The 14,925-nt window shown below is 29.1% G+C and overlaps 2 protein-coding genes and 1 non-coding gene across 3 annotated transcripts; 1 reads left to right on the plus strand and 2 right to left on the minus strand.

Moving 5' to 3' along the window:
• Nucleotides 1-8,323: 8,323 nt before the first annotated feature.
• Nucleotides 8,324-8,397, minus strand: TRNAI-AAU (transfer RNA isoleucine (anticodon AAU)). Its single transcript has one exon. It is a non-coding gene; the product is annotated as a tRNA-Ile (tRNA).
• A 45-nt stretch (nucleotides 8,398-8,442) lies between these two features.
• On the plus strand, nucleotides 8,443-10,136 carry LOC105138701 (uncharacterized). The gene is made up of 3 exons (XM_011044872.1): nucleotides 8,443-8,541; nucleotides 9,285-9,398; nucleotides 9,766-10,136. The coding sequence occupies exons 1-3, from the start codon at nucleotides 8,524-8,526 to the stop codon at nucleotides 9,895-9,897; spliced, it is 264 nt and encodes an 87-aa protein (XP_011043174.1). The 5' UTR covers nucleotides 8,443-8,523; the 3' UTR covers nucleotides 9,898-10,136.
• A 1,155-nt stretch (nucleotides 10,137-11,291) lies between these two features.
• On the minus strand, nucleotides 11,292-12,846 carry LOC105138702 (myb-related protein 308-like). The gene is made up of 2 exons (XM_011044873.1): nucleotides 12,279-12,846; nucleotides 11,292-12,195 (listed from the first exon to the last, which is right to left on the minus strand). The coding sequence occupies exons 1-2, from the start codon at nucleotides 12,539-12,541 to the stop codon at nucleotides 11,727-11,729; spliced, it is 732 nt and encodes a 243-aa protein (XP_011043175.1). The 5' UTR covers nucleotides 12,542-12,846; the 3' UTR covers nucleotides 11,292-11,726.
• Nucleotides 12,847-14,925: the final 2,079 nt, after the last annotated feature.

A 14,925-nucleotide genomic window follows, 5' to 3' on the forward strand; every position in this document is an offset into this window, starting at 1 on the left:
CGGGTTATTTATTACTTCGACACTCCTACACTTGGGAGAAGACATCAATCTTTTAGTCGTGTCAATAACACCTTCAAGATACAACTAAGCTCTCTAAAATTCTAAAAGAATGAAAAGATAAGACCAAGAAAAGTATATATATATATATTATGTTTCTTTTCTGTATAGTAATATGCTTTTATAGACCTGAAATATAACGATGAAACAGTATAATTGTTCATCAAATAATATGACTATTGATGAAATATTATGACTATTCGTCAAACAATATGACTATTCATAAAACAATATAACACTCATGAAATAGTAGAATTGTTCATATTAAGTGTCAAGTTTCAAATGTTATCTTTTGATATTATAAATATCTATATAATAATATTAGAAAGCCAAATAGAAGAGTCTGGCCACTATGGCTTAATATACTATACAATAGAAACCTACACTTTTAAGATTAGAAGGGAGTATTTCTTTTCAATATGGGATAAATATTTTTTTTTCTTTATTTATTTAAAAACTACACTAACAATCCCCTACTAGTTTGTAATGAATGTCTTTTCACTTGATATAATTATGTTTACAAGAAGGTATTTTGCAATTTAAACTTCTAATTAATGTTAGAACTTGAATCCTACTAAAGTTATTGGTGTCCGCGGATTAAACCAAATCTTTTGTTGTAGAAAAAAAATATTACACACACAATATTGTCTAAAATCTTAAAGAGGTTTACAATTGTTTAACACTATTATGATCATGTGCTAAAATCTTATTTTTCATAAATATTTACAAGAAAAAACCCTAATTTTTGTTAAAAGCGACACCACTTTTATATTCATGTAGGTGAAATTATACATGTCTCTATAAAATTAAACACGAACTTTAAATTCTATTAAGAGTCTATGTTTATCCTCATTTACGTAATAGAACACACTGAATACTATCAGAATAGGGACTCAAATTAATTATCAGTGTCCAACAGATATAAAATAATAACTTATTATTACCCATTAAACTTAGAGATAAGCTTCTTGATGATCCGAAGTTGGGTTCCTATTACTGATATCTTTAATAACAAGTTTCAACCACATTCCATTAGTTGTTTTTTATACCATATCTCTAAATAGTCCTTTTATGAGTGAATCCATTAAATTATTCACAAACTTCACATAGACAATGATAATTATACCATTTGTAATCAACTCTCGAATATATCCATGTTGAATGCTTTTATGTTTTGACTTATCATTTGTAATCAACTCTCGAATATTACTATAAGCTCGAGAATAGTTATTTCACTATCGCAATATAAAGAAATAGCTGACATAAGTTGTAGCCATAACTTAATATCAAATAACATATTTCTTAATTATTTTGCTTTTTTACCTGCAGCAGTTATAGAAATAAATTTTGATTCCATGACAAAATGAGAGATGCATGTTTGTTTCTTAGATTCTCAAGATATTGCACCTTTTCCAAGTAAGAAAATCCATCTTGATGTGGACTTATTATCACTTGAATTATTCATCCAACTTGTATCACTATATCCTTCAATTATAGCTAGAAAATTAGAATAAAACAAGCCTAAATTGATTGTTCTTTTTAGGTAACCAAAAACTCTTCTAATGGCCTTTCAATGATTTGTATTCGGCTTGCATGTATATCTTGATAACTTGCATATAGCAAAAACTATATCTGATCTTGTACAATGCATAATATGCATAAGACTTCCAATAGCACTAACATATTCTAGTTGTGTTATTGTTTTATAACAATAATCATTTAACTTTATACTAGAGTTAAATGAGATATTAGCCTCCTTTATATTAAGATGCTTAAACTTATTAAGCATTTTCTCAATATAATGTGACTGATTAAGTTTATAGCCACTACTATATTTCTTAACTTTGATACCTAAAATTGTATCAACTTCATCAAGATCTTTTATTTTAAAGATAAAAGTGAAATACCTTTTGTTTTCAACTATTTCAATCATATTAGTGCTAAATATTAACATGTCATTGACGTAGAGACAAATAATCATACCAAAATATTTTATAAATTTGAAATACATACACTTATCAACATCATTATAATGAAAACCATTCAACAAATTGCTTTGTCAAACTTTTCATGCCATTGTTTCAGAGCTTGTTTTAAATCATATAAAAACTTTACCAATTTACAAACTTTTTCTTCATTTTCAAGAAGTATAAAACTCTTAGGTTGCTCCATATACACTTCTTCCTTAAAATTTATATTTAGAAAAGTCATCTTTACATCCATTTGATGAACATACAATTTATAAATTGATGTTAATATGAAACAAAAAACAAACTCTAATCAATATAATTCCTATCATCAGAGAATAAGTGTCAAAAGAATCAACATCTTCTTTTTGAGTAAAATCTTTGATAACTAATGAAAGAATCAACATCTTTTTGAGTAAAATCTTTGATAACTAATCTTGCCTTAAATGTTTGTATAGAACTATTGGTATTGTATTTTCTTCTAAACACCTATTTACATCTTATTAGCTTAGAACCTAGAGGTAAATCTACTATGACCCAATTATTGTTAAATAATATTGAATCCAATTCATTATTTACCGCTTCTTTCCAAATAGCAACATCCCTAAAGACATAGCTTAACTGAATGTCTGTGAATCATCTTCTATATTTAGGATTATAGGAGTCCTTTTAATATTGTATTTTTATCATCTTTCATTAAAAATACAATTGAATTAGTAAAAATAAAATATGTATCTATATGTTTTTCCTTTCTAACTTTTTAACTTATTTTAGGTTTACTTGAACCTATTACTTCTAGGTTTTAATGTTTTTCACTTAATATTGAGCTAGGAGTCATTACTTTTAGATTTGGTTCTTATTTATTTGAATCACTTATAAATTTATTTTTTATAAATTCAACATGTATAGATTCAGCAATCACATTAGTTTCTAAATCCAAAAGTATATAAGCCTTTGAATTTTGTGCATAACCAATAAAAATACTTTTAAGACCTTTGGGTCCTAATTTTTTTCTAAAAGTAAACATTGAATTTTCTTTAATAACTTATATTGATGATTATTCATCTTTAGTTCTTAACAAGTAAACATTATCCTAATTTTTTTTCTTTGAGGATCAAAAATTTTATAAAAACACTACTCACCCCACACTTTAAAATAATTTAGATTTATTTTTCTACCGTTTCATGTTTTATAGAGAGAAACATTTAATTTTTTAGATAGTATTTTATTATGAATGTAACATACAGTAAGTAAGGCTTCACCCAATAAATTATTTGGTAATTTAGCATTCAAAAGTATGATATTGATCATATTCACTAAGGTCTTATTTTTCCTTTCAGCAAGTCTATTATGTTATCGTGTATAGGATATTGTCATTTGATGAATTATTTTGTTTTTCTCATAAAATGTAAAAAACTTCTTAGAAAAGTATTTTTCATCTCTATCACTTTTAAGAACTTTAATTTGCATTTCCTTTTGATTTTCTATCATTTTCTTGAATTTTTCAAAAGCTTCATCTTTAGTTCTTAACAAGTAAACATTGGTAAGACTTGAATAATCATCAATATAAGTTATGAAATATCTTTTTCCAACCCTTATTAACATACCATTTATTTTACATATATCAGAATAGACTAACTCAAGTAATTGAGAATTTCTTTCTACTTTAGAAAGACTTCTTTGTCATCACTGCTTGAACACATACTTCAGATTTGTTACTATTATTATTATTATATTGATATGAAATAAAATCATGCTTACATATATATTTTAAATATCTATAATTTAGATGTTCTAATCTAACATGCTAAATAAAAGAAGTATATTTAACCATATAAGTAGAAATAACATTGATTTTATTAATACTGAACTTAAACATGTCATCACAGGAATAACCATTTCCCACAAATATCCTATTCTTAGTTATAATAATCTTATCAAACTCCAAAACAATCTTGAAACCTTTTTTGCTCAAAAGACTATCATATACAATGTTTTTTCTAATTTTAGGAACATGAAACACATTGAATAAAGATAATTTTTGTTCAGAAATAAAGTACAACTTAATAGTTTCTTTTCCCAAAACTTTGGTAGAATTATTGTTGCCCATCAAGAACTCTTTTGGTTTTTTCAATTCTTCATAAGTCTTGAACCATGCTTTGTTAATATGAGTTGTTGCACCAGAATCTAGCCACCAATCTGAAATCTTTACAACATTAGTTGTCATATTTAATTCAGTAATCATTCCAATTTGAATGTTTGAAACCATGGCAACTAACTCCCTGACTTTATCTTTTTTAACCATGTTCGCTTTAAAAGAACCACATTTCTTGTTGAAATTCTTGAATCTGCACTCTTTTATATAGTGCTCTTTATTTTTATAATAGAAACAAACTTTATGCTTTTTATTAGCATTTTGTTTCTTCTTGATTTTTGTTTTTTACACTTTTAAATTGTTTTGAGTTATTGGCGAACCAGTTTCAGTAATCAAATTCATTTTAGAATTTGTTACTTACAATTCACGCATACGATATTAAACTTTAATTTGCAAATATGTTTAAAACAGTTCAAATATATAATTGTTTGTAGAATAAATCTTCTTCTTATATTCATTCCAAGATGGAGGAAATTTTGATAAAATAGCTCTCACTTAAGTGAATCAGGAACTTTAATATCCAAACCACTAAGTTTTGATATCAACAGTTGAATTCCACGGACTTGATCCACGATTGGCTTATTGTCAGCAATCTCATACTCAAAAAAAATTTAAAGTAAAAAAATAATCAGAACCTGATTTTTTTTTTTAATATGTCTTCAAGATAACCCAAATTTCTTTTGATGATTTTAAATTGGAGAAGATGTCATAAAATTGATTAGTCAAAGTATTCAGTTTATGCCCTTGACAAAGCACTTCATCTTTTTCTCGTTTTACTTTTGCAGTCTTACCAATGATAGATTCATCTTCTTGTGGTTCAGATAATACAGATAGATTTGAGTAAAAAATATAGTAAATTTTTAATAAAATAAATATATCCTCACGAATCATTATATATATACATATAATAATCTTAAAGTATGTAGATCTATTTTCACTAGTTTTTTTCTAGAATCGTTAGCTTCTCCCTCTTCCATTCTCTGATCTCCATTATACGATCCCTTTAATTAAGGCAACATTGTTGATATCTTTGTTATAATAGTTAATTTAATTAATTTTTAAGCTGCTTAAAGTAATTTCCCATAATGACTGTAAATTGTTATTTTATATTTAATGAAGCAAAATTGGATTTTGAAAAGTAACACAACTTTTGTGTTTGTAAATAATACTAATAGTTAATGTAAATTATCCTTTATATTGATATAATTTCTTTGATATTTGTCTTGTATTAATTTTATAGTTGTAAACCAGCTATTATTACAGTAATAATTTAAGTTATTTATATTTATGTAATATTGTAGATACTTTTCTACTGTTAAACTATTATGACCATAATAACAACTATAATAATCTTATTCATGGTACAAGACGCTATTCTCATAGTTAAAAGATAATTAAAGTGTTTAATAAGTTAATTTCAACTTCACTGAAATTATGTATTATTTAAATAAATTTTATTATTAATTATTTAGTATCAAAAATAAAATATAAAAAACATATAGTGTAGACATTAATTTTAAAAGACGCTACAAAATTAAAAATAATTCGTAAACTACAATTTTAATGGCATTCATGAAATTTAGGTGTATATTTTGTCTATAAAGTTATTTAGATGTTGATTATTGATAAACAAGTTTTGTTTTTCAATATACACATGAAATAATCATATTAATTACCTTATATAAAAATTCTGTAAATATAATTGCTATAAAAAAGACCTTGAAATAATACTTCAGATTTGTTACTATTATTATTATTATATTGATATGAAATAAAATCATGCTTACATATATATTTTAAATATCTATAATTTAGATGTTCTAATCTAACATGCTAAATAAAAGAAGTATATTTAACCATATAAGTAGAAATAACATTGATTTTATTAATACTGAACTTAAACATGTCATCACAGGAATAACCATTTCCCACAAATATCCTATTCTTAGTTATAATAATCTTATCAAACTCCAAAACAATCTTGAAACCTTTTTTGCTCAAAAGACTATCATATACAATGTTTTTTCTAATTTTAGGAACATGAAACACATTGAATAAATATAATTTTTGTTCAGAAATAAAGTACAACTTAATAGTTTCTTTTCCCAAAACTTTGGTAAAATTATTGTTGCCCATCAAGAACTCTTTTGGTTTTTTCAATTCTTCATAAGTCTTGAACCATGCTTTGTTAATATGAGTTGTTGCACCAGAATCTAGCCACCAATCTGAAATCTTTACAACATTAGTTGTCATATTTAATTCAGTAATCATTCCAATTTGAATGTTTGAAACCATGGCAACTAACTCCCTGACTTCATCTTTTTTAACCATGTTCGCTTTAAAAGAACCACATTTCTTGTTGAAATTCTTGAATCTGCACTCTTTTATGTAGTGCTCTTTATTTTTATAATAGAAACAAACTCTATGCTTTTTATTAGCATTTTGTTTCTTCTTGATTTTTGTTTTTTACACTTTCAAATTGTTTTGAGTTATTGATGAACCAGTTCCAGTAATCAAATTCATTTTAGAATTTGTTACTTACAATTCACGCATACAATATTGAACTTTAATTTGCAAATATGTTTAAAACAGTTCAAATATATAATTGTTTGTAGAATAAATCTTCTTCTTATATTCATTCCAAGATGGAGGAAATTTTGATAAAATAGCTCTCACTTAAGTGAATCAGGAACTTTAATATCCAAACCACTAAGTTTTGATATCAACAGTTGAATTCCACGGACTTGATCCACGATTGGCTTATTGTCAGCAATCTCATACTAAAAAAAAAAATTAAAGTAAAAAAATAATCAAAACCTAATTTTTTTTTTAATGTGTCTCCAAGATAACCCAAATTTCTTTTGATGATTTTAAATTGGAGAAGATGTCATAAAATTGATTAGTCAAAGTATTCAGTTTATGCCCTTGACAAAGCACTTCATCTTTTTCTCGTTTTACTTTTGCAGTCTTACCAATGATATATTCATCTTCTTGTGGTTCAGATAATACAGATAGATTTGAGTAAAAAATATAGTAAATTTTTAATAAAATAAATATATCCTCACGAATCATTATATATATACATATAATAATCTTAAAGTATGTAGATCTATTTTCACTAGTTTTTACGAATCATTATATATATACATATAATAATCTTAAAGTATGTAGATCTATTTTCACTAGTTTTTTTCTAGAATCGTTAGCTTCTCCCTCTTCCATTCTCTGATCTCCATTATACGATCCCTTTAATTAAGGCAACATTGTTGATATCTTTGTTATAATAGTTAATTTAATTAATTTTTAAGCTGCTAGCTCAATTTAAAGTAATTTCCCATAATGACTGTAAATTGTTATTTTATATTTAATGAAGCAAAATTGGATTTTGAAAAGTAACAAACAACTTTTGTGTTTGTAAATAATACTAATAGTTAATGTAAATTATCCTTTATATTGATATAATTTCTTTGATATTTGTCTTGTATTAATTTTATAGTTGTAAACCAGCTATTATTACAGTAATAATTTAAGTTATTTATATTTATGTAATATTGTAGATACTTTTCTACTGTTAAACTATTATGACCATAATAACAACTATAATAATCTTATTCATGGTACAAGACGCTATTCTCATAGTTAAAAGATAATTAAAGTGTTTAATAAGTTAATTTCAACTTCACTGAAATTATGTATTATTTAAATAAATTTTATTATTAATTATTTAGTATCAAAAATAAAATATAAAAAACATATAGTGTAGACATTAATTTGAAAAGACGCTACAAAATTAAAAATAATTCGTAAACTACAATTTTAATGGCATTCATGAAATTTAGGTGTATATTTTGTCTATAAAGTTATTTAGATGTTGATTATTGATAAACAAGTTTTGTTTTTCAATATACACATGAAATAATCATATTAATTACCTTATATAAAAATTCTGTAAATATAATTGCTATAAAAAAGACCTTGAAATAATTGCTTTTACATATATTTATTAATATTAAAGATTATGAGGTACGCAGGTTTCGAACAAGATATCTAGTTTTTTTTTTTTAATATATATGTAAAAGCAGTGAACAAGATATCTAGTTTTTTTTTTTTAATGCAAGTTGTCTTCTTTTAGAAAAAAAACAAATGGCCCATGCAGGTTTCGAACCTGCGACCTTCTCGTTATTAGCACGACGCTCTAACCAGCTGAGCTAATAGGCCAATACATCTGCAGCGTCTGTACATTAATATTTATATATTTTTAACGTTGAGAACGCAAAATGGAAGTATAATTTCAAAACTAACACCGTCTTGCTCAATCAATCCTATCCCGCAACGGTTTAGGCCATGAAAGAAGATTATGAGGTACGCAGTATTGTTCTCTGCTTCAGATTCCTTTTTTCCCCCTCTACTTCTATTTAATTTCATGTTTATCTCTTGATTATCTCTAAATCAGTTATCTTTTCCGAAATCATTAGGTACTTCGAATTCTGATCGAAATGATACCAGAACTTTGGCTGCTTATCTATCTTGTTATATGCATCTTCTTAATTTAAGAAATTAGTTGATTATCTATGATTTTGATGTTAATTAATTTCGTAATGATCTAGGCCCTGTTCCGTTTCCAGTTAGGGTTTCGAATAATTTGTTAATTCAATGATTTTATTTCTAATGAAAATCATAATCTTTAATTTTACCGATTTTTTTCGTCTAATAACATGATGCCTAGTTTGATGGCCGTACATAATGCTCTTTCTGCTCCATGTTTAGAACATATGTAGTTGGAGTGCTGGTTTTCTTTATCTGTAATCAAAATTACAAAGCAGAGGAAAATAGTGTGCCCTAGCTGCGCAGATATGTGTAGATTATCGATGCAAGCTGCCTTTATCTAACCTCAGGTTACCTCTGTCTGTTTTCCTGGAAGTTGAATACCTTGTCGAGTTTGTAAAAAATGCCGTTTGTGTTCCTGCTTCTTAATAACAATTTTTGTTTTGAAGTAGTTGCGTTTGTAATTGTGTCAATATTGGAAATTTAGAATAATCCCTAAAATCTTCCAAGCTGTTGGCTGCTTTCTTTATTTCAAGTCTAATTGTAATGATGTTTTGCAGATTGAAGAGAAAAAGCAAGCTGCTGCTGATGTCTTGTTTCAGTATTCAAAGTTTGTGATGGCATGCATAGGAAATCAAGTTCGACCTGCTGCCTTGAGGTTGCATTTAATGAAGGTAATACACTACAGCCAGTTTCTGGTTAGTTGGAATAACTTAGCAACCATAATTCTGTAAGTTCATATGCATAAAGGATGATGTGAGCAATTTCTAGATGACTTGTGCTAGTTTTACCTAATGTTTCTTCTGGGAAAATCTCATCAATTGAATGAGTGGATCTGACTGGTAATTTCCACAAATTCAATGATTTAGATTCTTGGATGAAGGTTTTTGGTATGGTTAGTATGTTCTAGATGTTTAATTTGTTTATCTAAGAAATTGATGTGAACCCTGGACCATATCAGAAATGTTCTAGCTAGGTCTGTGCTCAGTCCACAAAAACAATTAATCTGATCAAACGCTGTTTTTGTCTTTCATGTTTCAGGAGATTTCAGGTTTACCAACTTCTCTGAAGAGAGAATCATCCCATGTAGCGGCTTCACCTGATGCAATGGGTGAATCATCAAGTTCAGGTACTGCCAGACTGGATAAAGCAGACAGTTTTCGTGCATTGTAGTTTTCAGAAGCGATATGGAGTTTTTGATGTTTGGAGTCTTCGGTATATTTGCTGAGCCACATAAATCCCTGTTTCTGTTTTATTATTAGCTTATGGGTTTCTGGCCTTTATTCTATTATGGGAGAATATTTTTAATGTGATATAGGAAATTGTCCATCTTCATGTGATGTATAATACAGAGATGTCTACAAAATAATAATTTATTTCTACCTTCTTAATCATCGATATCATTCTCTTCACATGGAGTTCTGCTTGTCTCAGCAATCTTGAACTCTATTATATCTTGCTTTAGAATTTGCAGCGTTTACATGCTATTATATGAATTTTGTATATCTTGCTAAAATAAAGGGGATAGGTATCTTTGTTCGGCCTCGATTTAAGAGAATTGGTTGTCTTTCTATAGATGTGAGACCTGAGTTGTTGATAGCAGGCTTGGTAGATTCAGCAAAATCTTTCTGACCTCTACTAATTAGTAGCTTGGCCAGAAGCATCTCTTCCATTTGTTAATGCAGGGAATAGTCTTGGTAAGCTCTCCTTGTGGATAGAAATTGTGGTTATGCAACAAATGCAATAGCCTGGTCATTGTCATTGCAATAATGACCTCTTTGTTTGGAAGTCCGTCTGTGCAAGAAATTTGGATTCATGACTCATGAGTACTGACAGTGATGATTTGATTCATGGTGACTTGCCATTTGTTGCATGCTTCAGTTTCCGTTTGCTTATCATGCTTTCTTATCTATCACATGAAAACCCTCAAGGTCTACGGTGTTACATATGAAAGTCCTCCAGCTTCCAAGTTACCAAAACTGTGACGTAAATTCCAACTATCTAAAACACCAGTGAAAGAATGAGGTCGATCCAGAAACCAGCGTACCAGTAATGTCTTTCCATCATAAATATTATTTCGTCAATAAATAGGTTACTGTTCTTTTCACTATTGCTATATTGAGGGAAGACACTAGGAGGAAAAGCAGAGGTTTGAGACCTGTTACCATCTTTCCAATGATAAACATTTCCCACCCTGCCTTACTAGCATGCTCTGGGGCGTTGTCGCTGGTGGCAAATGGCAAGTGTAAGGAAGTCCTCTTTTTCACAGTCAATGCCATGTATGATGTAATCTTGTGTGAGTTGGTATTTACAGTTTCCCAGCAGGCTGTAAAGATTTTTTGAAGATGATTGTGGATTATAACTACTTGGTTCCATGTTTGTTTACTCCTGCTATATATGTTCAGAGCGTGGCTGTTGTCAGCTAATTAACATTGATTGGTGCCCTACTGCACATGTATAACTTGCATTCGAACATGCAAGGACTGGTATAGCTAGGTACAACTAACATTGTAGGCTAAATTGTGAAGATTGATAAAGACGAGAGAGAGAGAGAGGGATAGAACATATCACAAACATTTCACAGAATCCAATTTTGTTTTTGATTATTGGGACAATTGTTAAGTAGGTGGTAGGCATGCGTTAAATGAATATTGAGCCATCAACAATGTGCCGTCCTTCTGTCTGTCTGTCTGTCTCTCTCTTCTTTTATGCATGACTCCGATAGGTTACCCACTTCCATCTGATACCTTTTGATTCTCCTCCTCTCACTGCTTATCCATAATCATCTCTCTTTTCTATCGGAATTTACAGGGGAAGATAAGGAAAGATGGAGAAAAATAAAACAATCTATCTGCATCCACAAACTGACAATGTTGATGATAACAGAAGGGGGGAATTGGCTGTTTAATTTATGGACTTAGGTGGACAGTTTCATAGGTCATTAAGCTTAGGCATCATTGCTTTCAAGCTGAGAAAGGAGATTCCATATAAAAAATCTGTCTTTATCTATTCACAATAAATAAGCCGAATTTAGAATTATTTTCCTGCCTTCTGTAATCCAGAGTACCGTTCTTCATAACAAGGAAATCGTCACTGTCATTACTGCAACTGCAATCCTTGCTGTTTTTCAATCCTAAGCTGCAGTAGAAACACATTATTTTCCTGCCTATGCTCTCCATTGACTGAGGTGGATGCTGATAGGGAGGGCATATCCTCAGCTCAAGATTCAATTCCTGACACTTTTCTCCGTTTGGGTTCTTCTGGTTTTTGCACCCAAAGCCATAAGTGATCTCTTCTTTCAGAGCTGCACCGAGAGAGGTGGTCATGTTGTCAAGGGCTGATTCATTGATTGGTCGATGAGTCGAAGGGTCAATTCCTCTGCTCAGCAGCTTTTTTCTTATATGGGTATTCCAATAGTTCTTGATCTCGTTATCTGTCCTTCCTGGCAGCCTCCCCGCTATGAGAGACCACCTTGACAGTAGAATAAAAACTTAGTTACTGTTTTTTCCATTAAAACTAGCTACATATGGCGGGTTTAGGAATTAGAGCCTTACTTATTACCCAGGAGGCTGTGGAGTTTGATAATGAGCTCATCCTCTTCTTCACTAAAATTCCCACGCTTAAGATCAGGGCGTAGATAGTTGATCCATCGAAGACGGCAACTCTTTCCACAACGAAGAAGGCCAGCTGATTTTGGTAGGGACCTCCAGCAACCCTCACCATGAGCTTGGATATAAGCAACGAGACGCTTATCTTCTTCTCTAGTCCATGCCCCTTTGTTGGTGTGCGCTCTCTCACAGCATGGAGATCTCCCCATCTGTTTCTGTGCTTGCTTGCAGGAGAGTTAGCAAACTGTAGAGTGATTGATGTTGGTTGGTGGATATTGGTGTTGCCTAGTACATTGGGATGTGAGAGCTTCGGTTCTTTGGAACTTAGCCTTCAAGTGGAGTTGGGGATGTTTTATAGTACTTCGCTGGGCGGACACTGTGTCCTCGCAGTAATCGCTCCTAGATATGAGTTGGTAGAAGAAAAGGGTTTTGGAGGGTCCACCTGGTGGCATGAACCTCTCCCTCCCTCTCTCTTCCTGGCTGGCTGATATTTATTGTTATCAGCATCTACAGAAATGGAGCACTGGTCCCCTTAACAACAAATAGGTTAATTGTGCGCAGCCCCTCGAGTCAATGTCAGGTAAGTAATCTACAAGTGGGGTGAGAGAGTGAATGAAATGGGACCTCTCTACCTGTAACATTCAAGAGATTAGCTTCTAGCTATGAGTAAGGGATCATGCCACACCATGTTAAGGTCAACCAATTAGAACTGCAAGTTACTGCAGACAATCCTGTTTTGCATTAAGTTTCAAAAATATATTTTTTTTAAATTTTTTTTTAAATTTTTAATTTTTTTTAAATTAATATATTTTTTATATTTTTAAATTATTTTAATATATTAATATCGAAAAAAAATTTAAAAATATATTATTTTAATATATTTTAAAATAAAAAATACTTTAAAAAATAACATACCATACATCAAACGAATACAAAGGTTTGGTAGAAGGGCTCTTTTCTTTCTCGTGTAATTTCCGTGTCCAGCAATGCGAAGCACAGTTGACAGCAGCAACCTGTAAGTAATGGAGGTTCTAAGCACCTAGCGGACTTGTGTGTGTGTGTGTGTGATATAGAAGAAGAAGTCACATATAAGATCTTACGTGGTGCTTCCCTCTCGAAATCGCCGGTAGCATTCCAGTCGGCGACCCTAGGAGCGAAACCCAAGAGATAAGGACCGTACAAATTGAAAAACTTGAATATTCCCAGTAAGAGCTTGATCAAGGCATTCTAATCCCATACAAATTGATATCAAGAAACATGTCTCTCTTTTTATCTTGATTTTCTAATTCCAATCTTGAAATTAATGTGGATATTAAATACATAATTAAATGGTGCGGAAAAATCACTATTTTATATATTATAGATTATAATAGTAATTTATAGTCTATTTTTTTAATATTTTTTTATTTTTTTCTTTCTTTTTTGGTATTTTTTTCAAAATTACTTTCTTTTTTTTTCAACTTTTCTTCTTTTTTTTTTAATATTGAGCTGGTTAAAAATTTTACATTTTAATTTTTTTAAATACTATGGATTGTTGTGGTGTTTTTCCCCATAGTATTTCTCTGCATGGTTTTTTTTGTTGTTTTTTATAATTTTCTTTAAAATTATTTTTTTTAATTTTATTTTTTAATATTAAACTGGTTAAAAATTACAGTTACAATAGGTGAGGAAAGTACTTTAACTTTTGTTGCAAATTATTATGGATTGCTATAGTGTTTTTCCCAAATGGTTTTTTCTATTTTATTATATTTTCTATAAAATTATTTTGATCAATTTTATTTTTTAAATATTAAGCTGGTTAAGAATTGCAATTACAAGTAAATAAAAGTTTTTCCTCACAAAATACTATGTATTGATATAGTTTTTCCTCACATGATTTTTTTCCAATTTCTTTTGTTTTTTCTTTTTCTATAATATGTTTTTTTTTAAATTATCTTCATCGATTTTATTTTTTGTAATATTGAGTTGGTTAGAATTTAACTTTGTAATAAAGTTTAATTATATAAGAAAAGCACTATAACTTTCCTCACAAAACATTATGGATTGCTACAATGTTTCTCCACATGGTTTTTTTATTCTTATGATTTTTTCAAAATTATTTTTCATTGTGAATATGTGAGGAAAAACTTAATCGTCGTGGATTGATAAAGTTTTTTATGATTTTATCTCTGTCATTGTGTAATTTTTTTCTTTAAATCACTATGAATTATTGTAATGTTTTCTCATATAACTTTTTCCAAAATTATTTTTATCAATTTTTTTTTAATATGAAATTGGTTAAAAATTATAATTATAATAAAGTTAAATCAAATAGGGAAAGTATTGTAGTCTTTCTTACAAAATATTGTGGATTGGTACAATATTTCTCTAAATGGTTTTTTATTTTATTTTATTAAGAAAAACACTATAGTTTTCCTCACAAAACATTGTTAATTGCTACAACGTTTTTTCTCATGGGTTTTTTTTTCTTCTAAAATTATCTTTAGTGGTTTTTTTAATATTAAATTAATAGAGAATTTAGCTATAGAATTTTTTTATTTTTTATTAACAGAAAAGTTAAATCATATGACGAAAGTATTATATCTTTTCTCAT

This window comes from Populus euphratica, unplaced genomic scaffold (genome assembly GCF_000495115.2).
Source record: "Populus euphratica unplaced genomic scaffold, PopEup_1.0 scaffold82.1, whole genome shotgun sequence".
Lineage (NCBI taxonomy): Eukaryota > Viridiplantae > Streptophyta > Magnoliopsida > Malpighiales > Salicaceae > Populus > Populus euphratica.

What these genes read in the sequence shown, in the direction of transcription:
- LOC105138701 (XM_011044872.1), top strand. An exon ending in TGAGGTTGCATTTAATGAAG is followed by an intron (nt 9,399 to 9,765) that starts GTAATACACTAC and finishes TTCATGTTTCAG; the next exon opens with GAGATTTCAGGTTTACCAAC.
- LOC105138702 (XM_011044873.1), bottom strand. Translation starts at nt 12,541, where the DNA reads ATGGGGAGATCTCCATGCTGTGAGAGAGCGCACACCAACAAAGGGGCA. An exon ending in CACAGCCTCCTGGGTAATAA is followed by an intron (nt 12,196 to 12,278) that starts GTAAGGCTCTAA and finishes TCTACTGTCAAG; the next exon opens with GTGGTCTCTCATAGCGGGGA.